At 37.6% G+C, this 23,094-nt stretch overlaps 1 protein-coding gene across 2 annotated transcripts in view; it reads left to right on the top strand.

Moving 5' to 3' along the window:
* The first annotated feature begins 96 nt into the window (after positions 1–96).
* Positions 97–23,094, top strand: part of SKIL (SKI like proto-oncogene) — a 28,661-nt gene continuing 5,663 nt past the window's right edge. The window contains exons 1-6 of one of the 2 annotated variants that reach the window (XM_034663027.1): positions 97–788; positions 1,524–2,044; positions 2,234–3,295; positions 17,322–17,419; positions 18,910–19,142; positions 22,753–22,994. In XM_034663027.1, the coding sequence (XP_034518918.1) occupies positions 2,258–3,295; positions 17,322–17,419; positions 18,910–19,142; positions 22,753–22,994 (1,611 nt within the window). In that variant the 5' untranslated portion in view covers positions 97–788; positions 1,524–2,044; positions 2,234–2,257. Of the gene's footprint in view, positions 789–1,523; positions 3,296–17,321; positions 17,420–18,909; positions 19,143–22,752; positions 22,995–23,094 lie in introns of both variants that reach the window. The other variant, XM_019801357.2, reaches the window with a different exon arrangement.

The raw sequence follows: 23,094 nt of genomic DNA, 5'->3' as shown, positions 1-23,094 counted from the left end.
GCTGGGGATAGTGGGGAGTTAACAAAGCTCGTCGAGCTACTCCGGGCGCGGAGGCCGGAGTCAGGGGTCCGGATGCGCGGGTCCCGGGTGGGGTCGGGGCCACAGGGGGCGCGGGGCGGGTGTTCCACGGCGGATCATGCCTCGCTGACCCCAGGCGGTGGGTGCGGACTCGGGAAGGGCGCTGCACTTGACCGGAGCCGTCGGGACCCCGGAGACCCGGACGCCCGTCACTCCCCCCACCCTCCCCCAGCCGCCCGTCTGCACTCCTCGGGGATGCCCCGGGCGTGTGTCGGCGCCCAGCGGCGCGGGGATCCCGACTCCGCGCCCCACCCGCCGGCAGACCCTTCTCGCTTCTGGCCCCGGGCAGGCGGGGGAGGTGCAGTCTTAGGGGTGCTGGGGTAACACCCAAGAACTTCCCGGGGAGAGGGTACGCGGGGGATTTCCACAGTCCTCCCCGCGGCCCCCGCAGTGGGGCAGTGTTGGGAGGGCACTTGGGGTTGTCCCGAGGCTGTGGGTGGGGGCTGGGGGACTCCTCTTCCACTCTCCCCCCTTGCACAGCCCAAGGCGTCCCGGGTCCCTTGTCCACCGCTCCGCCCTCTCTCTCGGGTTTGTGATGGGTGGGTGGATTTGCGTGGGCCGAGGATTTCAGGGATTGGGGGCTCCCCCATTGTAGGTCATGCCTCCTGCCCTCTTTCTCGGCCTGCGTTGGCTGAGGTGTTCCTGTGGTGGGCGAAAGTCAGAACATTGGCTAGTGGCCTTGGTCCGTAACCCTTTGGGTATATTTTAAGGTAAATTGCTGGGAGTTTGGGAGGCAAAAATTTCTATTTATTGGATTTCTTTCGGAAAAGAAGGAAGGAAGTGGAAGATGAATCTTTTCTTTTTCCCTCTTCCTCCATTTGCATTCTTTGTGAGGTCTCTCTGCCTTGTGTTTTTTGTCCGGAATTAGTCTTGTTAAGGATGGAGATTCCCAGGAGTGGAGTCTATAGCTTTTGGCTTCCATTAAACAAATTCACTAACCTTTTAATGGGAAAGTTAATTTTTGCCTACAGTCATTCCAGAAAAAATAGCGTACACGGACTAGGTGAATTAATGCACTTAAAATTGTAACTTAGTTACATATGGTAGATTTGTTAACTCATATCTGATTTTTTTTGGATGAAACTGGTATATTTTTTTAAATTAAGAGATGAAATAATGGATTATTATCGTTAAAATGGCATAAGTGAGAAAGCCTCTGGTACTGAGCTTTGGCTGAGGTGATCTATTTAAGGTTCTTCCTATTCTGGGTTGGAGTAGCCCTCTCCCTTTTGAGGGATATTATTGCTCCCTTTACTCATTCTCCAAATTGCTTTCCTGTTTAAATGAAGTTCTTCTAGTTAACTTGTGTTAGATTTAAAGAAATCGCTGAAGTGTCACCTTTGGTAAAGTGAACTCAGTATAAGATTAAGAAACTAGTTTCAAACTGACCCTTTGGCCTCTGGAGCAAATTCAAGTGTAACTTCCCCCACCCCTTTCTCTTCCAGATTAAGTAAAAGAAGAATGAACAGTAATCCATGAAGATAACTGGGCAGTTTTTCTTTAGGTATCATTTTTAATTATAGAAGTTCAAGTGGAGTCAGAAGCTCTTCTCGGTGCGAGGATTTATACAAGCCTTCGGTTTGTCAACACAGACCAACAGATCATCACTTTTAGAGAAGATACTTTTTTCCCCCTGTTTTGGTGTCCCTGGTGCCAAAAACGAAATTTGGGTGTGACATTTTGATTTGTGTTTGTGTCTAGGTTTTATGACACAAGTAATCATATAAACTTTTCACATGTTTTGCTTCAAACCAAACCAAACCAAACCATTGCATTGATTCTGGACTTCTTGAGAGAATTGATGTTTATTTTAATGCATATATTTGAAGAATTAAGAAAAAAGGCTTCCTCGGAGGTGTGCCTCACAATTCTTTATTATTAGAGGCAAAAGAAGAAAATTTATAGCACTGGCAGCGAAATTATACTAGAGTAGAAGCGGAACCAATAAAGTTGCAGAATCTGTCAAGTAAGTTAGGGAGATTTCTGTTCGAAAATTTAAATTTTCTATGAGAGTAAGTTACCGTAAGTATTGATATACATTGGTTTTCTCTCTTTGAGTGAATGACTAAATAACAATGCAAATTTCAGACTTACTTATATAACACAACAGTTTTTAGCCATGGCAAACCTACAAACAAATTTTTCCTTGGTTCAGGGCTCAAATAAAAAACTGAATGGGATGGGAGATGATGGCAGCCCTCCAGTGAAAAAAATGATGACAGACATTCATGCAAATGGGAAAATGATGATCAACAAGATGCCAACAGTAAAGAAGGAACACTTGGATGACTATGAAGTGCCAATGGAAACTGACGGGGAACATGTCAAGCGAACCTGTGCCTCTGTGCCTGAACCTTTACATTTAAATCCCAGTTTGAAACACACTTTGGCGCAATTCCATTTAAGTAGTCAGAGCTCCCTGGGTGGACCAGCAGCATTTTCTGCTCGGTATTCCCAAGAAAGCATGTCACCTACTGTATTTCTGCCTCTTCCATCTCCTCAGGTTCTTCCTGGCCCACTGCTCATCCCTTCTGATAGCTCCACAGAACTCACCCAGACTGTGTTGGAAGGGGAGTCTATTTCTTGTTTTCAGGTTGGAGGAGAAAAGAGACTCTGTTTGCCCCAAGTCTTAAATTCTGTTCTTCGAGAATTTTCACTCCAGCAAATAAATACAGTGTGTGACGAATTATACATCTATTGTTCACGGTGCACTTCAGACCAGCTTCATATCTTAAAGGTCCTGGGAATACTTCCGTTCAATGCCCCATCCTGTGGGCTGATCACATTAACTGATGCACAAAGACTATGTAATGCTTTATTGCGGCCACGCACTTTTCCTCAAAATGGTAGCATACTTCCTGCTAAAAACTCACTGGCCCAGTTAAAGGAAACTGGCAGTGCCTTTGAAGTGGAACATGAATGCTTGGGCAAATGTCAGGGTCTGTTTGCACCCCAGTTTTATGTTCAGCCTGATGCTCCATGTATTCAGTGTCTGGAGTGTTGTGGAATGTTTGCGCCCCAGACGTTTGTGATGCATTCTCACAGATCACCTGACAAAAGGACTTGCCACTGGGGCTTTGAGTCAGCCAAATGGCATTGCTATCTTCATGTGAACCAGAAATACTTAGGGACACCTGAAGAAAAGAAACTGAAGATAATTTTAGAAGAAATGAAGGAGAAATTCAGCATGAGAAATGGAAAGAGAACTCAATCCAAGGCAAGTTTGGTTCTTTGGGGGTTTTTTTAATAGTAATTTTGAATAATGGCAGTGGTTTACTTTGAAATCAAGTCTATGTTTAGACTTTTCCTTAACCTGTGCATTAAGAAACTGTTACTGCTCGTGCAACAACAACAAATACTGATCTATGTAATGTGTTACGTTTGTATTACTCGTTTTAGGCTATTAAGTGCTTTCCTGTGTGTGTGTGCTCATTTGGAAGATCAAACAATCTAGTACAAGAAGTAGGATTATTCCCATTCTACAGATAAAGAGAATGAGGCTCGGAGAGATCAGGTGACTTTCCCAAGACTATATAGCCAGGGAATGGAGGATTTGGAAATTCTTTCTCAAGTCATGTTCTCTTTTTCACACATCCTGCTTTTTCATGACGAGATCTGTTGTTGTCCTAGGACTCAAGATAATTTACACTTTGGTGTTATTTCCATTTGCATATGGCATAATAGCTTGCTGAAACAATTCTGGTGGTGGGCTTCAAACAGCATTTTTCAAAGGTAGATCTCAGATTTCTGACATTATTTCCGTATCTGGATATTCAGGCTTGATCAGTATCGGAAGTAAATGGAAAAGGTGGATTTATCTGAAGAATTTGTGATTCTAGTAAGCAATGTTTTTTTTTCAAAAGAAAAATAACTTTAAAAAATTGTGACAGCTAGAATAAAAAGATTACTTTAGACTAAATATTAATATAAAAACCTGTCAGCAAAGAGATCTTAAACATTATGTTTCCACCACATTATCTGGTATCTAAGATCTTTATTCTAAGACTTTGAATGTCTGGGTAAAGCAAGATTTGGGTTATTAAATATCCAGTTTGTTGATCTGGTTTTCATATGTATTTTTCTACTTGATTAAAAGCAGTATAGCACTGTTGGACACAATGTGGCAGAGATTGTTCTTGAGCAGTTTTACGTGTATAGTTTTACTTGATTCGTACAACAAAAGATTGGCCATGTTTCATCTTAAGAATCTTAATTTTTCCACTATTAGTTTTGATTTCTTGAAATCTCTGCCTTTTCTACTTCGAGAACAAATGAATGAGGCGTAGTATGACTGAAGCTTACTCACAGCAACATTAGAACTTGGGCTAGAATCTAAGATTTGGTGTCGTGTGCTTCATTATTGTACCTTTAAGGTTTTGAGGGAAATTTAGTTAACAGTTTAGTTTGGGATTTGCTTCTGAAGCTCAAGAAGTTAATTTTAGACTCTAATTCAGGGTAGTTTGCTACTTGCTGCTTCCAGAGGGTCAGCACTTTGAAATTCCTTGTCTGTGGCGCCTAGATAAGTTTATATTGTTCATGTGCAGTTATTGACTGATTTTGAAGCAGGATTGACTTCAAGACAGTTCTCGAGTTGCGGGACTTGCTTACAGCTGGATTGGTCCCACGCTGAAGCTTGTGCCTGGAAATTATCTATATTCTCAAAATGTGGAATGCACCTTTTGGTATTTATGATTTCTTGCCCTAATTAAGGGCCCAACCCTTACGTGTCTGTAGGTGACCACATTATTTGCCAGATATTCTTGCTCTAATCGTCATTGCTCTGACGTAAGCATTTTTGGGATAAACTACTTTGCCTGATATTCCTGCCCTGTGTTGGTGAGAAAAAACATTTGAGAACCATGATAAAGTTTAAAAAGAAAAAGATGATGAATTTACTTAACTGAAACTGAATATGCTAGGGTTTGAGTAAAGTTGAAACCATTTTTCATTTGGATGTAGTCCTTTATTGTCTCAGAAATTATTAATTTGAATTCCTTTTTTTAATTTGGGGAAGGTGTGAGATTGTCTCCCCACGTTTTGGCTATGTTATCTTTTTGCAGGGTTTACTGAAGTGTTTTAGTGTATTTTGGTATTCTTTCCAATTTTATGTGAATTTAATTTAAGGGAATTTAAGAAAATTTCTAGCAATCAAATCTTTAAGACAGAAGACTTTTGGGTTCACATGTAATATGTACTTGAGTGGTTTATTATGCTTGCCACTTCATATTTTGAAAATTTACTCCTTAAAACTTTGTGAGGTAGTTCTTGCTTGAAGGTCTGTGAACAAGGTTTCTTACATGAGAAACCAGTCCCAGATGGGTCACATGTTCCTGGTTGTATAACTGTTGGGTGGTAGAATCAGGAGTCGAATGCAGTTCTTCTGACTTGTAGTCTAGTAATTTTCACTGCTTTTTCCTAAAGCAAACTTAGTAGTGGAAACTGAATTTTGAGAAACATTAACTTTTCTTATCAATTTCTCTTAATATATTGGTTCATAAACTCTATATATAAACTTGAATTATAGACTAAGGTATTTAACTGGGAGGGGGGGTGCTAGGAGATATCCTTAACTGGGGAACATTTTTTATTATCTTCTGTGAGTCAGTGAGTTGGTTGCCAAACAAACCAAAGAGACCCAGAGGAAACTCATTGGAAAAAGTCAAGACAAGCTTTTTCTTTTTTCTTTCTTTCTTTTTTTTTTAATAGAAGACTATACTAAATATATTAATCTCTCATATAAAGAAACTTATGTTTAGTGTGAATACTAATGTAATTCAGTATGTTTATATAGAAATGTAGTCAAAGTATTGTTTTAGTTAAAAGAATAAAATTATGAAACTCAATAGGCAGTTTATTGAAATGTAGCAACTGTTAAATTATTTCCAATGATGGAAATTATATTAGTAATGATCACCAAACTATTTCATGACTAATAGCTACATTTAATTTGCATAGTTAGTAGCTATATTTAGATGGGAGAAATAAGTGGTATAAGGTCAGCATTCTAAGTGAGAAACTGGCTCTATGTAGAAACTAAAGGTATATTTTGAACTCTTTCTTACTCAGGTCACGACAAGAAACACATTTGATTTTAGATCTGCCTAGGTGGCTTTGCAAAATGTTGTTCTTAAACTATTTATTTCTTCATATCACCAGAGCTTTTTGTTAGAAATATGTTTATTGAAAAAAAAGAAGATACGGTTATTGTGTTTTACAGTGTGTGAATGTATGCAAGAATGTCATATTTCTTTTCCAAATCTTCAGTGGCTATTATTTATTTGATCTAATTCTGATTTTATTGTTTGTACATTTTTGTCTATGGAAAAAAGGTTGCTAAGCAAATTGCTCTTTTTTTTTTTTTAAAAGATTTTATTTATTTATTCGACAGAGATAGAGACAGCCAGTGAGAGAGGGAACACAAGCAGGGGTAGTGGGAGAGGAAGAAGCAGGCTCATAGCAGAGGAGCCTGATGTGGGGCTCGATCCCAGAACGCTGGGATCACGCCCTGAGCCGAAGGCAGACACTTAACCGCTGTGCCACCCAGGCGCCCCCAAATTGCTCTTTTTTTAAAAGGATTTTATTTACTTGAGAGAGAGAATGAAAGAGAGCACGTGTGAGTGGGGAGAGAGGCAGAGGGAATCTCAAGAGGAATCCCAAGCAGATTCCATGCTAACCGCTGAGCCCGATTTAGGGCTTGATTCCATGACCCCGAGATCATGGCCTGAGTGGAAATCATGAGTGGGATTCTTAGCCGACTGAGCCACCCAGGCGCCCTGCAAATTGGTTATTTGTAAATAAAATTTGAAGGGTGGTATTTACTTAAGATTATTTTCAAGCACACTAGAAAAGTCCACTTGTAGTCATAGGTGGTTCTTTACTGTCATAGAATGTGGCTGATAATCTTTAAGTTAAAGATGATGTATGCCTTTATATATTTTTTAAAATATTTATTTATTTTAGGGAGAGTGCATGCGTGCACATGTGAGCACATGCACACCTGTCTGCGAGGGACGGGGAGCGTCAGAGGGAGAGAATCCCAAGCAGCCTCCCTCCTGAGCATGGAGCCTGATTCCAACTCCATCTCATAATCCATGAGATCATGACCTGAGCAGAAATCACGAGTCAATCACTTAACCAGTCGCTTAACTGACTAACCCACTCAGGTGCCCCATGCCCTGATATGTTTTTAAAAAAAATTAAAATTTTGATTTCTAACATTTGGACTTGACTGCTCTTAAGTAAGTAAAGTAATACGGTTTTTACTCTGCTTAGGAAAAAAAAACCCCTACAGATTACCTATCATGCAAATAGATGATGTAAAGATATCAACTAAATCTTTTTTATAAAGCCCATTAAACATTTTTCTACTTTGAGTTTTGAATTTTCCTTTCAGTTCATCATTTCCGCAGAGGTCATTGGAATAATAATGATAGTACAAAAGAATTTTCCCATCTTGTAAACTGTTTTTTTTTGTGTTTAGGAATTGTGTTTTTAGTCCAACATAAATGAGGTAAGGAAATGCACTAGAGAGAATGGGTAACTCTACAAACAGTAGTGTTGAGACAAAATGTATTCCAGTAATAATTGGGGTAGATTTGGTGGTATTTTGTTATATCAGTGATATAGTGTGCATTTTGTGATTAGCATAAATTTTGATCAAGTGGGGGTAAGGTTAGAATCATATGAAGTGGTTGTGCTCATATGGGGGACCAGTATGAATATTTTTATCTGACTTTCTGAAATTAATAACTAACTTCATGAATTTTAGAGACTTTTTCCTGTTTTCCCAGAGCATAGTTTGTTTAGTGCTTAGCACGTCAAAGGCACTCAGCGAATTTCTTTTTTTAACTGAATAAATTTTTTTTTTTAAAGATTTTATTTATTTATTCGACAGAGACAGAGACAGCCAGTGAGAGAGGGAACAGAAGCAGGGGCAGTGGGAGAGGAAGGAGCAGGCTCATACCGGAGGAGCCTGATGTGGGGCTCGATCCCATAACGCCGGGATCACGCCCTGAGCTGAAGGCAGACGCTTAACCGCTGTGCCACCCAGGCGCCCCTAACTGAATAAATTTTTGAAAAGCAACACTGCATTATCTTTTAGAGTATGTGGAATTTTTTGGAAAAATGGTGGTTTGATCTGGAAATAAACACATATGTATTTTGCAGATAAACTATTGAATGAGATAACTGATCCAATAAGAGAATGGAAGTGAAAGCATTTTGGAAGTTAAGAGTCTAGGAATGTAGGGAGGTGCTTCAAACTATTACTGAAATATTTACTAATATGTATTTGGGGACTTTTCCTTTCTTCAGACATCTTCTTGACTTAGAATTATGTGAAGATATTTCTAACACATATTAAATGAGTATTGGGTTTAAATGTATCTCACTCTTAGTACTCGATAATTATACTAGTTGGATATTTACTTACTAAAACAAAGTTATGCCAGGAAAAAAGTGTGAAACAGGCCTATTGTAAGAATTATGTTAAGGACAGTTCAAGAAAATCTTTAGAATGGCTTTGGGAATAGTGCCCCCTTCTGGTTTAGAAAATACAGATCCTGTATTTGTTATTACCGCCAAAAAATGATAAAAGTTATAAATGTTAACATTTTTAAAAAGGCTTATGATAAGAAACTTAGAAGTTTATTCTTTTTGGTCTGAGAAATGGGAAAAAATGAAGAAACTTCAAGTAAGAAGAAAAAGGATACACCTGAATCAATGCGTAGGCAGCCAGTAGTGTGCATACTGTGCATACTGTGCATACATTATGATTTATGCCACTGGGCCAGTAGCTGTGCATACATTATGATTTATGCCACTGGGACAACAAGGAAGTAATCGAGAATTGGGTTGATTTCAGTCCCTTTGGAATTCTGGGAGAGGAAAGTGTGGAGCCAGAACTCAATTTGTTCAAGCAAAGAGGTAGAACTAGTTTGAGAATAGCTTTAGTAATGGCTGCAACCTGTATTTTGTCTACATGCGGAATTTTGGTCTAATGAAGTTTCATACATAAAATAACTTAAGGATTTTATTAGACTACGAAAAGCAAAAAAAAAAAAAATATATATATATATACACACACACACTTAAATTCTAAACCTTTTCTTCAGGTGCAGTTTGCCTCAATCACTAAATAAATTACAGCACCATGCTAGGCAGATAAAGGAATGAATAGGAAAAATATAAAATTACTTTTTTTTTTTTAAAGTTTTTTTTATTTATTTGACAGCAGGAGCAGGGGAAGTGGCAGGGGAGGGGAAGGGAGAAGCAGGCTCCCCGCTGAGCAGAGGGCCCAACTCAGGACTCACTCCCAGGACCCAAGATCATGACCTTACCCGAAGGCAGCCGCTTAAGCTTAACCAACTGAGCCACGCAGGCGCCCTATAAAACTCATTTTGATTTCTAGACTTAGAAGTGGGTCATGGAAGTATGTACATAAAGACTAAATGCAGGCCTCCTAGGGCAGGAATTTATCTTCTAGTTTCTGAATCTAGAATGTGGTAGATAGTTAAGAAAGGTTTGAATAACCGAATGAAAAGTCTACAAGCCCTATAAAGTTACCAGTGATTTTCGAGGAGAAAACCAGGTTTAGTTTTAAAGCAAAGCAGCATTTTGTTTTTATTTATGGTATTGAATTTATTTTGAGATTTGAAATAACACTAACAGTGCATATTTTGTTTATGTTATGGGGACAAGAAATAACAAAAGTTTAGGAAACTCAGTAAAAACCATTTTGGTAACACTAGGGCTTTTATTCCATGTTAAAAGTTGTTTGGTTTTTTTTTGGTGTGATTATGAAAGCAGTGTAGGCCCATCGTAGTAAATCCTAAACAAGTGCAAAGCAGAAAACTTTCATAATTCATAATTGCAGCATAGTGGTAATTCCTTTACATATGTAATGCTTCGTAAATCTGTGCAAAAGCACTGTCACGGTATACAGGTGGTGTTAATACAGGACCAGTTGTTGAAATCATATTTTTGGACCAATTTTAAGACAGTTCACTTGGAGCAAGGTTTTTCAAATTGCAGTTTTTCACTCATGCAGCCTTTTTCATCTGGGCTTCCATGAGAAGAGAATTAAGCCCTACAGAAAATGATCTGAATGATGGTTTCATCAGTTCTCCCAAAGATAGTATATATAGTGCCATTCTAAAAGCTTTGGAGTGAAGTTAATTCATTGCATGCAATGGATGCCTTGGGGGCATTTGGGCTTGTCTCTGGAGAACCCCAGTTGAGAAGAGCCAGGAGGGTTATGAAATCAATTTAGTGGGTCACCAGCATTCAGATAAAATGAAATAGAGTAAAATAAAAAATAGACTACATTGCACATAATAAAATTAATCTACATTTTGATACTGTCAGTATACATTAATTGAAGACCAGAATAACCCGAGATCATAATTTTTTGGAAAGCATATATGCTGAAATGGGATAGAAAAGCAAAACCTAATGAGATTTATACAGATATTTTAGTGAAAAGATGTATATAACACGGAGATTGCTAAGTTACTGTGATAGTAAATGAATTGGACACTGTAGAATTCCAATATAAAAATTTTTATTTTTAGGGGCACCTGGCTGGCTCAGTTGGAGGAGCATAGGCTCTTGATCTCGGGGTTGTGGGTTCCAGCCCCACATTTGGTGTAGAGATTACTTAAATAAATAAATAAACTTAAAAAAATTACTTTTAAAGTACCAGGAATTTAATAACAAGACTTTTTATCAGTTTGCTCCTTTTCCTTCATATTGTAAAGGGAGTGATACCATACTACTGACTTCACATGGTTTTGTTTTCATAAAGGATTTAAGATAATTGTTGCACATTATAAAAATGTGAGCCTTTGCTTTTCCTGTGAGCAGTTTTAAGCACTTTAAACTTAAAAGTGACTTTTTGCGGTAGGTGGGAGCTTTCAGTGTGGGGGAGCAGCAGACATTGCTGTAACTCCTGAAGATCTGTTTTGGGGGCACTTAGTGCCCATATTGTTTCAGTTTTCATTGGGTTGGTTAATTTTAATAATTACAGGGAAGCAAGGCACAAGATTAAGCCTTTAAAGTCTCTTTAAGTAGCTATTTGCTACCTTGTAACACTATTCCTGTTTCAGTTGTTGAAACACTCATTCACAGCATGTTGGAAGTATTGAGGAAACTTGATCCTCAGTGAGAGATTCAGTTTCTTTCAGTAAGAGTTGTTGGCAGCTGTGTGGTAGGGTGTCTTTGTGTCCTTCTGAAATCATTTATTGGCCACTTGAATGTCTTAGTGTTATAATAACACAGTAAAAAGACCCTGACAGGTATATTCACTTTATACCTAAGGAGCTGGTGCCAAGTCGTGTGTTTAATAAGGTCGCTAATGATTTATGTTGGGCTTGTACAAAGTAATGATTATTTAATAGGCATTATATTTTACTTCTTATGTAAGCACATCATTAGGATAACCTGTTAAATTTACCAATCTTTTAGTTCTTTGTATGCTTACAGTCTCATGAACACCACAATGTAAAAATTAATCTGTATATTTTATAGTTCTTTCTAAATTCAGTTTTTAAAAATAATTTTTCCACATATTTAAAAAAATTTAATTCTGATTTTTGGTGAGATTTTGGAAGTCCCACCAATATGTTGAGCTATTGCCTTGATTTCTTTAGTTCATTAATATTTGTCACACATTAAAGATAATATTAACCTGGTATTGTAGTTAAAAACTAGAGTGCCACCTAAAAGCAAAGTTTATTATTGGAGATAAGTCTCGGAATTGTAAAGGGTTTGATTTATTTATTTATTTATTTACAAATTGGAATGTTTATATATGAACAGTGCTGAGTGGGTGGGATTGTTTTGTATCTAGAAAGTGGCAACTAAAATGTTTTTTTTTTTTTTTGTAGTAAATGAAATCAAGTTCTTTAAATTATTTGTTATTGTGAGACTAATAAGCATTGCACTACCAAAATAGTTCTTTATTAGGAAATCTGATTTTCAAAGGATCATGGGTACGTAACACAGTAAGTTGAAATTTAGAGAAACTTTCATAAAACATTTCCTAATTTTTACTAAAGATGAATTCTTCTATACATTTTGGGATTGTTTAAATTTTGCTTTCGTAGACATTATGTGTTGTTTTATGACTTAGAGAAAGAACCTTTGAAATGAAATAATATGTCTGAAAATTTTCCTATGTGTTTCAGATGAGGATCCCATCTGTTCATTTTGTGATAGATAATGGTGGGGAAGCTGGGCAATAAAAGCCTTTTAAAATGTTTAAGACTCCAGCTTAAGATACTAAGTGATCTATTTCTCCTCTTTGCCAAGTAATGTAATGTATTCTATTTTAATGTTTAAATACACCAAGTAAATAATTTTTCTTACATTGAAAGGTGAGATAAGAGGCAATAGACGCTCATGTCTTGGCATCTAATTTTTATCCCTGATCAGTAGTAGCATTACTGCTGTGCCATTTAATTATATTGTTCTTTTTTTGAAGACCTAATTTGTATGTTGACACAAATGCAGAATAGATGAGAAAATCTGGCATGCCTGTGAATGTTCTGTTGTATAATATGTGCTTTTCTTAACTGTTTTTAACACACAGTTAGGGTAAGTTGTTATAAATGTGTTTATGGCTTACCACATGTTGGATAAAATTAAATCCCAACATTTTATCATGGTTAGTGTTGTACATTTCCCCATCATTTATATTATTTAATTTGTAGATCTAATTTCTAAAAATACACCCCAGAGACTTTTGGGCTGCTTTGGTACTTCATGAATAGGATATTGAGTGTGAAAGAGACTGTCTTCTCAGTTTCAGGGTAGCAGAGTAACCTGATAAAAGGTCACTGTGGGAATTAATGACCTAAGCTGTCATTCAGAATTAATTCAGCAAATATTTATTAGGTCCTACTATATGCCAGGCATGGTGCTGGGTACTGAAAATACAAAAGTAAGGAAGTTGGTCCTTGACCTCAAGCTGCTGTTGAAGCGGAGGCTGGATAGTCTCTTCTTAATGATTTTGAATGGGGGATTCAGACATTGGCTGGGGGATTCAGACATTGGCTGGGGACTGCATAAGTGATCTGTAAGGAAGGTTTCTTTAAAATCTCTAGACTGTGATTTTGTTAGTAGGATGGTGTGAGATTAGAAAATAAAACAAAGGACAGAAATTAGGGATGGATGTTTAAAATGCTAGCAGTTATTTATGGTGGCATCTGAAGTTTAGAGACCTAGAAATAAAGATACACTGAGTTTGGATCGTGAATAAAAGTAAAACTTAACAAATCAAGCTGTAGAGTTTTGAAATGAATGTGATCAAAATTGAGTCAGATTTTTTTTTTTTTTAACTGAGATTTCAAGTCAAGATCTTTGGGTGAAGATGTTTAGAACTTGCTATTTTGAAGATTTGATATTCCAGATATAATAGAAAAAACTTCTGAATGTATAAGTCAATTTTAGTTAATTTGAATTTTAAAAATCTGGAAACAGTTGATATCTTGGGCCATACATCCAGAATTGTTTTGGATATAAAACTTATTTAAAGTGGAGCTTTGTTTTCTAAATAATGAGTTTAACAAATGACTTCTAGAAAAGAAATTCTCATTTAATTCAAGCTGATGTCATATTTCATTGATTTGTTAGAGTGAGCGTATCCATGCTTATTAACACCTCTTGTCATACAGTGTTGTGGTGAGAAATGTTCTGCCTAAGTGAGTTTTCTGGATGATGAAGCTACTTTTTTCAGCAGAGTGTTTTTTAAAACTTTAACCTTTTTCATGAATTCTAAAATGTCTCAGTTTTCAGTCTTTCTAAGTGGTAGGTATACAGTTATGATATATATGTGTATACAGTCTGCTATTTATATATGGTATAAATATAGATTATAACTATATCATGTTAACTCAAGACTTCTTAAACATGAGTTATTGTACTGTGTTGTGATGAAGCTAGGGGACAGTTGAGATATAGTAAATTATTTGCACTGCCCTATGATAAAGCCCTCCGATTGTCTTGCTTTTGAATCAGATTTTGTGTTTGCATCTTGTAATTCTCCTGTCTTTGGGCTGGCAGCTGTCACCTGGCATCTATCATTTAGTATTGCTGTTGCCAGCAGTACCCTTTCTAATTTACTTGTAGAACTGAGCTATAGGTTGAGAAACTGTGAACAAGCGATTGGCTTATTTTATGAATAAGCATTTGATTTTGCCTCAGATTCTGAACTTCTTTAGAATATTTGCTCTGGATTGTGAGGTTTTTTTTTTTTAAAGATTGTATTTATTTGAGAGTGTGTGCGCACAGGTGGGGTGGGAGAGGGGCCTGGGGGGAGGGTTTGGGAAGGGGCAGAGGAGGGAGAAGCAGACTCCCGGCTGAGCAGGAAGCCCAATGTGAGGGGCATGATCCCATGACTCCTGGATCATGACCTGACCTCAAGGCAAACGATTAACCAACTGAGCCACCCAGGCGCCCCAAGTTTGTTTGTTTGTTTGTTTAATTATATAGAGCCTAGAGGCCCTCACTGAAAACTCAACTCTTAAATCCTTTGAAAATATCATTATTTTCCCTAATCTTGTGGTCTCATTGTTAATTTTTCAAATTCCTTGTTCATGCTTAACCAAAATGTTGATTTCCCACCAATAGAGGTTACCATATTTTTATTTTTGGCTTTTCATTGGTCTTAAATCATCTCCTGATTGATCAAGTTTGTAATGGTTGCTCCAGAAACGGTTTCCTTTTCATTTTCAACCCATTTTGTTGGGGCCTTGGGTTGTCAGACTTCTGAGTTTCTTCATCCTAATTGTTTTCCCCCATTAGCGGGATCTCCCCAAACCATGGACAGTTTATGAATTGATTATGCTTTAATCACAACTGCTTAGCTTCTGGAAATCTTTCTATTCCATTTTGTGTAGTTTCTTGGTTCTGAGCTGGAATATTGGGACATTAGGCAGAATAGTTTTCCTAATCTCTTAGTATTTAGTGCCTGTCCCCTGAGTGCTGTGTTTATGAATTATTGGATGAGGATGTCATTTCCCGCACACCTTACCTAGTTGGAGAAGGGAGTGGAGATATTCAGAGGAATATCCAGCTCTCCTTTTTGTCTCATCCTTCTATCTCAATCTCAATTCTATCCCCTTACTCCACTGGGGTTGTCCATTAACCTCCTGTCTTTATTGCTCACCCTAAGCTTACCTCCTTTCACCTCCCTCCTCTACTCCGTGAGCCTTGTTCCCTCTTTACGATACTCTTTTCCCAAAAGAGCAGGGTAATTAGTGTGATTTGAAATATGGTGTGTGTGCATAATGGCGCTGGTGGTTGGTGGTAATGGAGAGGCCGTATAAAACCAAAATAAGAGAGTAATTCCTAGTCACAGGTTCTTCTTTTCTTTCTTAGTTTTTGAACCTCAGTTTTCTAATCTGTAAAATGGAGGTCATGATACCTACTTAATGAAGTACTTGTTAGAGTTAAGTAGGGTTTATGAAGTTCTTATCAGGTAGATAGATGTTCATTAAGTAGCCAGTTACCTTCTCTTTTTCGTTTATTCACATGTGTAGTTTATGAGGCAATTTGGCTTATTAATAAGTGTTAGCAAGCAAAGTAGTTTCAAGTTTAGTCTGACAAAGTTTTTGTTTTTTTGTTTTTTGTGTTTTTTTGGTGTGTAAGGTATTTGTTCGGGATCAGTTGCCTTTTAAGGGAAGGGAGTGGAGGCGAGACTGTGTAGAGGGAAGGTAAAAATGTGCAGTGCAGTCCCATCAGTGTTTCAGCCAAGTTTACGGGGAACTGTGGAGTGAATAATGCCCGTTCGAGTTGTACCATGTTAAGATAAAATGGCTGCTCCTTTGGACTCCTACCTACCTCGTATCAGTCGCCGTATCAGCTGCCCAGAGAAAGAGAAAGGCATGACTCAGCTTTGTGCCACTCGGGTACTGTGCTGAATGCTTCAGGCGGATTCTCCGCAGGTCTCTAGAGTTCTGTTTGGGCAGCTTTCTCTGGCGTGCAGACTTGATTTGCCTTGGTCTTTCTGGGTGTACCCTGTCTCCTCCACTTAGGTTACTCTGTGAGGCTCTGGATGGCTTCCCTGTCTTTCTGATTTTTGGTTTTTCTTTTTCTTTTCTTTTTTCTTTCTTCCTCTTTCTTTCCTTCTTCCTTCCTTCCTTCCTTCCTTCCTTCCTTCCTTCCTTCCTTCCTTCCTTCCTTCCTTCCCCTCTCTCTCTCTCTTTCGCATTTCACCATACTTCTTTTATTATAAATCTGCCTATTCATCTGTCTGTCCACCTTTTTTCCCCTCCAGTGTTACTGAGAAATAATCAGCATACCTCACCATATAAGTGTAAGGCATACAGGATGGTGGTTTGATTTACATGTATTGTGAAGTGATTACCACAGCAGGTTCAGTGAGCATCCATCCTTGTAATGCAGTCTGTCCTGGTTTCTGAGGCGCAGTGGGGTGCTTCAGCCTCACCACCTCCACCCTCCCATGTTACAGGATTCTCTCCATGGTGTCTTGTTCTTGAATAGATGTTAGTTGTTTTTCCTGTGAGGGGGCGTGAAGTCAAGAACAACCTATGTTGCCATCTTAGTGACATCTCTGCCCTGGCAAAGTATTTCTTGCTATAGAATGTTATCTGATCCTCTAACAAATACCGTAGGGAAGCTGTGTATTCTAGCTCATGGTAGCGGCAAGAAGAATTCAAACGTACCAATGCTGTACGTTTGCAAGATACTATTTTATTTATTTATGGATTTTATTTTTTATTTATTTCTTAAAAAGATTTTATTTATTTATTGAAGAGAGAGAACGAGTGAGAGCAAGTGCACAAGCAGGGGGGAGTGGCAGAGGGAGAGGGAGAAGCAGACTCCCCGCTGAGCAGGGAGCCTGATGTGGGGCTCCATCCCAGGACCCAGGGATCATGACCTGAGCCGAAAGCAGACGCTTAACCGACTGAGCCACCCAGGCGCCCTTAAAGTGGATTTTTAAAAAAGATTCCTTCGTATGAATTCTATGAAATCATTTCCGGCAATCCATGTTAATATGCATTCTGAAACTGTTTCTGTGATAGGATAGTTCACTTGATTTTGAGTGATTAGATTTGGTACTTTCAGGGAAGGCTGCCTTGTTAGAAGAGGACTCTCAAATAATGTAACTCTTATTAGTCAGGATTCTTCAGAGGCATACACTGGCCCTGTCAAGTTGACACATAAAATTAACCATCACATCTTCCCTCAATGAACTTTTCCCCTTCTACATTTTTCTACAGATAGATACACCGTCAGGAATGGAGTTACAGTCATGGTACCCTGTTATAAAGCAGGAAGGTGACCATGTTTCTCAGACACATTCATTTTTACACCCCAGGTGAGTGGGTTTTGGCTCATTTGTTCATTCATTCATTCATTCATTCATTCATTGATTCATTCAACATCTGTATGTCAGGTACTGTTCTAGTTCCTGGGAATTCATTATTTAGTTTTAGGCTTGTTAGTGAAATGAATTGTAAATTGTTTTGAATATTTGAGATAACCTTTTTTTGGTGTTTTTATGTTCTTTCTAGGAATTCGTCATTACTTTTCACCCTAAAATAAAAATTGGAAGTTTTCCTTTAATTTCCTTGCCTCCCTATAAGAGGTAAACCAACTCTTCAGGAGTTGTGCAACTTTGGTATTTTACAAAGAAATTTTTGAAACTTAGAAGCTTTCATACACCCCTCAAAATCCAGTTTCATATATTTAATAAAAGTACACCTTAGATGATAAACTTATTTTTGATTCCTAGATTTTTATTGCCGTAGATACATGTTCCTCCCAGACATGGCGATGAAGACTGTCAGTCTTATTTACATTTGCACAGTTCCTGCCATTCCTGTTGGTTTGAAGTCTTTGGGATTATTAAACCTGTCAGGTTTCTTAGCAGATTACTGAGTTTTTATCCTCAGAATTCATGTAATTAGTAAAGAGGAACAATAGAAATTACTGTATAAAGAAAATAAGATGCAAGCGGAGATCATTTAGAGTTTAGGGAGTGAAGTAGTGCATCAGTTAAATGGTTGCATTTTTGACTAAAGGTTATGCAGATCATAGTTAATAATATGGTGCTTCAGCATCTAGCTCAAATTTGTTCCATGGCTTTCTCAGATAATCTGCTGAATAAATTTATGTGAGCTTTGAGCAAAATTGGTAGTTATCCCTTCAATCTTAGTTTTGTGCAACTTACTACTGAAGTTTTATCAAATTAGGAAGTACTAAAGTATTTCAGGAAGATTGCTCTGTGGGGTTTGAAACAAATAGGACTGACTGCCCAGTACAGTAGCTGGGTGGTATTCGGAGTGCTATGTAGGAAGGGCTCTGGGAGCTCCTCATTGGGCCTATGGTGAAGCAGGCCATAGCCTTGTGGTGTGGGACTGAATCAGCCTATATAACAAAGAGCGAGGATTCCTTGCTTTCACGGGTGCTGGGCAAGAAAATGGTTCTCCAAGTAGCATATGGTCTGTTTTCTTTCTAGCATAAGCTTTACCTATTCAGGGCCATTGAACAGCTCTAAAGTGCTTCATGCTTTTAGTCCTCAGGTGGTATTGAGGGAAGGAGATGAGAATGTAATTTTCTTTCCCAGTGAGTATCTCTTTAGTGCTTAGAAATTACTTTTTTGCAAAGTAACAGAAATTATTCCTAATTTTGCACTTAGCTGTCTAAAATACTGAATTTTTAAAGAATTCTTTTCTGTGATCCTTATTTTCTGAGTTATGTTGTTTGTTATAGTATAAAATTTTTTAACCATAGAAATAGAATTAACATATTTTGGTTTTTACCCAAATGTAATATATGTTTTATTTTGCCTTTCTTTGTTTTTAGCTACTACTTGTACATGTGTGATAAAGTGGTTGCCCCAAATGTGTCACTTACTTCTGCTGTATCCCAGTCTAAAGAGGTCACAAAGACAGAGGCAAGTAGATCTATACCAAGACAGTCAGAGAAGCCTCATAGTAGTGGGAAACATCAAAAAATGGCTTCTTACCCAGATGTCTCACTGGAGGAACAGGAGAAAATGGATTTAAAAACAAGTAGAGAATTATGTAGCCGTTTAGGTAAGTATTCACAATTTTTTTTAAAATCATAATATTAACACATTTATTCAGCATTTTCCCTCCCTCCCTTCCTTCCTCCCTTTCCCTTTTCCTTTCCCTTTCCTTTTCCTTTTCCATTTCCTTCTTTCAAGACTTTATTTATTTGACAGAGAGAGAAAGAGAACACAAGCAGGGGGAGAGGAAGGGGTAGGCTCCCTGCTGAGCTGGGATCCTGACCTGAGCCAAAGTTAGACACTTAACTGACTGAGCAACCCAGGCGCCCTTATTCAGCATTTTCAAAGAGGATTTCTTTTTAAGAGAGTGTTCCAGATAATTGAAGCTTTTATCTTAAAAAAATGCACCTTTCAAAACTCTGAGTGACTACCTATACTTTTTTTTAGAACAGTTACAGCTATAGAGGCTAATGATGTAGATGTGTAGTCTGCATGCGTTCATGCTGCAAGTGATTTTTGCATGATTTTTTTTTCCTTTCCTGCCCTTTTTTGCTGTCATTTTTCTTCAGAAGGTTCTTTCTAATTTGCTGTGAACTGAGAAACCATTTTATAATGCTAAGAAGTATGTAATGGGGTGCCTGGCTGGCTCAGTTGGTAGAGCAAGTGACTCTTGGTCTCAGGGTTGTGAGTTTGAGCCCCATGTTGGGTGTAGAAATTACTGGGGCAAAAAAAAAAAAAAAAAGAATAAAAATCTTAAAAAAAAGGAATGCTAAGAAGTATGTAAGAGTGGTTAGGCATAGGACTCAAGGAAACTTAGTCATGTGATAAGCAAGGATCGAAACTCATAGCTGTGGGAGCCAAGCAGATGGCATAAAAAACATAATGGTGGCTGGATATCTTAAGGAAAAAAAAAAAGCTGCCTAGTTACCATGTCTTTTAAAATACTCTGGACCAAAGGAGACATGCCTGCTCAAGTGCTGCTTATTCTACCCTGTGCATAGCAGCAGAGCTTTGTTTACAGCTTAGCAAGTGTGACAGTTATTTCAGCCATCTTGGAGTAGTTGAAGCATCCGTTAGTCATTTAACTGTTTTCATAGATAACTGAGATTCTTTTGGGGGTTTCTCTACTTTAATTTTGATATTTTAAAAATTCAACTTTGGATTTAAATATGGTAAACAGTAATTAGTAATGTACTGTTATGTCATACTTGTGTTATATTTTATTTCCCAAATTAATTCTAGTGACTTTTAAAAAATTGTTGATATAGTTCATGTACTATAAAGTATACCCTGTTAAGATATACAATTTAGTGACTTTCGGTAAATTCACAAAGCTGTTCAACAATCCCAGCTATTTAATTTCAGGACATTTTCATCACCCCAAAAAGAAACCCTGTAATCCATTATTACTCTATTTTCCATTACTCTATTTTCCTCTTTCCCCAGCCTCTATTTATTCTTTGTCGTCATCGATTTGCCTATTCTGGACATATCATATAAAAGAGATCATATAATACGTGACCTTTTATTGTCTTTGGTAATATTTTTTGAGTCCATGTTGTAGCACATTTTAGTACTTTTTTTTTATATGGTTTAATAATATGCTGTTATTGTATAGATAAATATACCACATTTTGTTTATCCACTTGTCAGTTGGTGAACATTGAATTATGTCCACTTTTTTTTAAAAGTAGGCTCCATGCCAAACATGGGGCTTGAACTCATGACCCCAAGGTTAAGAGTCACATACTCTACTAAGTGAGCCAGCTAGGTGCCCTGAATTGTGTCCACTTTTTGGCTGTAATGAATAATGCTGTCGTGAACACTTACGCACGTGTTTTACCATAGACATGTTTTCATTTCTCTTGGGTGTATATTAAGGAATGAAATTATTGGGTCATGTTTACTATCTTGAGGGCCTGCCAGACTGTTTTTCAAAGCATCTGTACCATTTTCCTTTTTACCAGCAGCTTATGAGGGTTCCAATTTCAGCAGTCTTTGTCTATTGTCTCTCTTTTGATTAAAGCCATCCGAATGGTTGTAAGGTGGTATCTCATGGTTTTGATTTGCAGTTCTCCAGTGACTAATGATATTGAGTGCCTTTCTATGTTTTATTGGATCTATTCAAATCCTTTGCCCATTTTTAAATTGGGTTGTCTCTTTACTATTGAGTTATAAGTGTTCTTTATATATTCTGGATAGTAGACCCATATCAGATATATGATTTGCCATTTTATCAGTTGTCTTTGCATTTTATTGTTGGTGTTTTTTGAAGCACAAAAGTTTTATTTATTTTTAATTTTTTTTAGGGACAGTGCGAGTGGGGTGGGGAGGGGGAAAGGGAGGAGAGAGAGAATCTTAAGTAGGCTTCATGGTCAGCACAGAGCCTGAGGTGGGCCTCAGTCTCACAACGCTGAGATCATGATCTGAGCCAAAATCAAGAGTCAGGCGCTTGACCTACCGAGCCACCCAGGCACCTCAGTGCACAAAAGTTTTAAATTCTGCTGAAGTTCAATTTACTTTTTCTTTGGTTGCTTATGTAGGTGTTATGTCTAAGAAACCATTGCCTAAACCAGGGTCGCAAGGATTTACATACAAGAGTTGTAGCTCTTACATTTAGTTCTCTTCATTCCATTTTAAGTTAATTTTTATATACAGTGTGAGGTTCAGTCTCACTCTTTGTATGTGATTACAGCAGTCCCAACACTTGTTGAAAAGACCATTTTCTCCTGATTGAGTTGTTTTGATGCCCTTGTTAAATACCAGTTGCCCATAAAAGTATGGGTTTATTTCTGGACTTAATGTTTATGCCAGTACTACACACAGCCTTGATGCCTGTAGCTTTTTAATAAAGCTTTGAAATTGGGCATTGTGAGTCCTAAAAGTTTATTATTCTTTTTCAAAATTGTTTTGGCTATTTTGGATTCCTTTCATTTTCATATGAATTTCTGCATCAGCTTGTCAATTTTTGCCACAAAGCCAGGTGGGATTTCAATAGGAATTGCACTGAAAAAGAAGATTGATTTGGGGAATATTTATCATCTGTCCTGGTCTATTCAGGCTGCTATAACAAAAATACCCTAGACTAGGTGGCTTACACTACAAACATTTATTTTTTACAGTTCTGCAGGCTGGGAAGTCCAAAATCAAGGCACCAGCAGATTTGTTGTCTGGTAGGGGCCTGCTTCCTGGTTCATAGAGGTCTGTGTTCTCCTCAGACACATGATGGAAATCCTCACATGGTGGAAAAGGCAGGAAAGCTCTTTGGAGTTTCTTTTATAAGGGTATAGATCCCATCATGGAGGCTCCACCCTTATGACCTAATTATCTCCCAAAGGCCCCACCTCCTAACACCATCATAGGGGGCATTAGAATTTCAACATATGAATTTTGGGGTCACTAACATTCAATTCATGACACCATGTTAACAATATTAAATCTTCCAATCCATGAACATGGGATGCCTTTCCATTTATTTAGGTCTTTAATTTTTTTCAATGATGTCTTGTAGTTTTCATTGTATAGGTCTTGTATTATTTTTCTTAAATTTATTCTTAACTTTCATTATCTTTTATTTCATTTGTAAATGGAATTTTTTTTTCATTTTGTTTGTGGGTTCTAGTGATATTTTTAACAGTGATATTCATTTTTTGTTACTTCATTTTTGCCTCTCAAAGATCCATCAATCTCAAATAATTCTACAAGTAAAAAGAAACCCGAGTCTACCACTTGCAATTTCATCAGAGACACAAGCAAGGCAGGAATAGACCATGATACTGCAGCTTCATCTCCACTTCTTGTCAAAGATATCATTTGTGAGGATGATAAGGAAAAGATCATGGAAGAAGTAATGAGAACTTATGTAAAACAACAGGAAAAACTGAACACAATTTTGCAGAAGAAGCAACAACTTCAGATGGTAAAATTGTTATTTAAATGATAGTCTATTATGAAAAGATACTTTTGTGCATTCTCAAGAAGAATCAAGAGAAATATTGTAAATGTGTTTAAGATTTAGA

Source organism: Ailuropoda melanoleuca, chromosome 1, assembly GCF_002007445.2.
Source record: "Ailuropoda melanoleuca isolate Jingjing chromosome 1, ASM200744v2, whole genome shotgun sequence".
Classification (NCBI taxonomy): Eukaryota; Metazoa; Chordata; class Mammalia; order Carnivora; family Ursidae; genus Ailuropoda; species Ailuropoda melanoleuca.
This window is presented reverse-complemented; position numbering and strand designations above follow the sequence as displayed.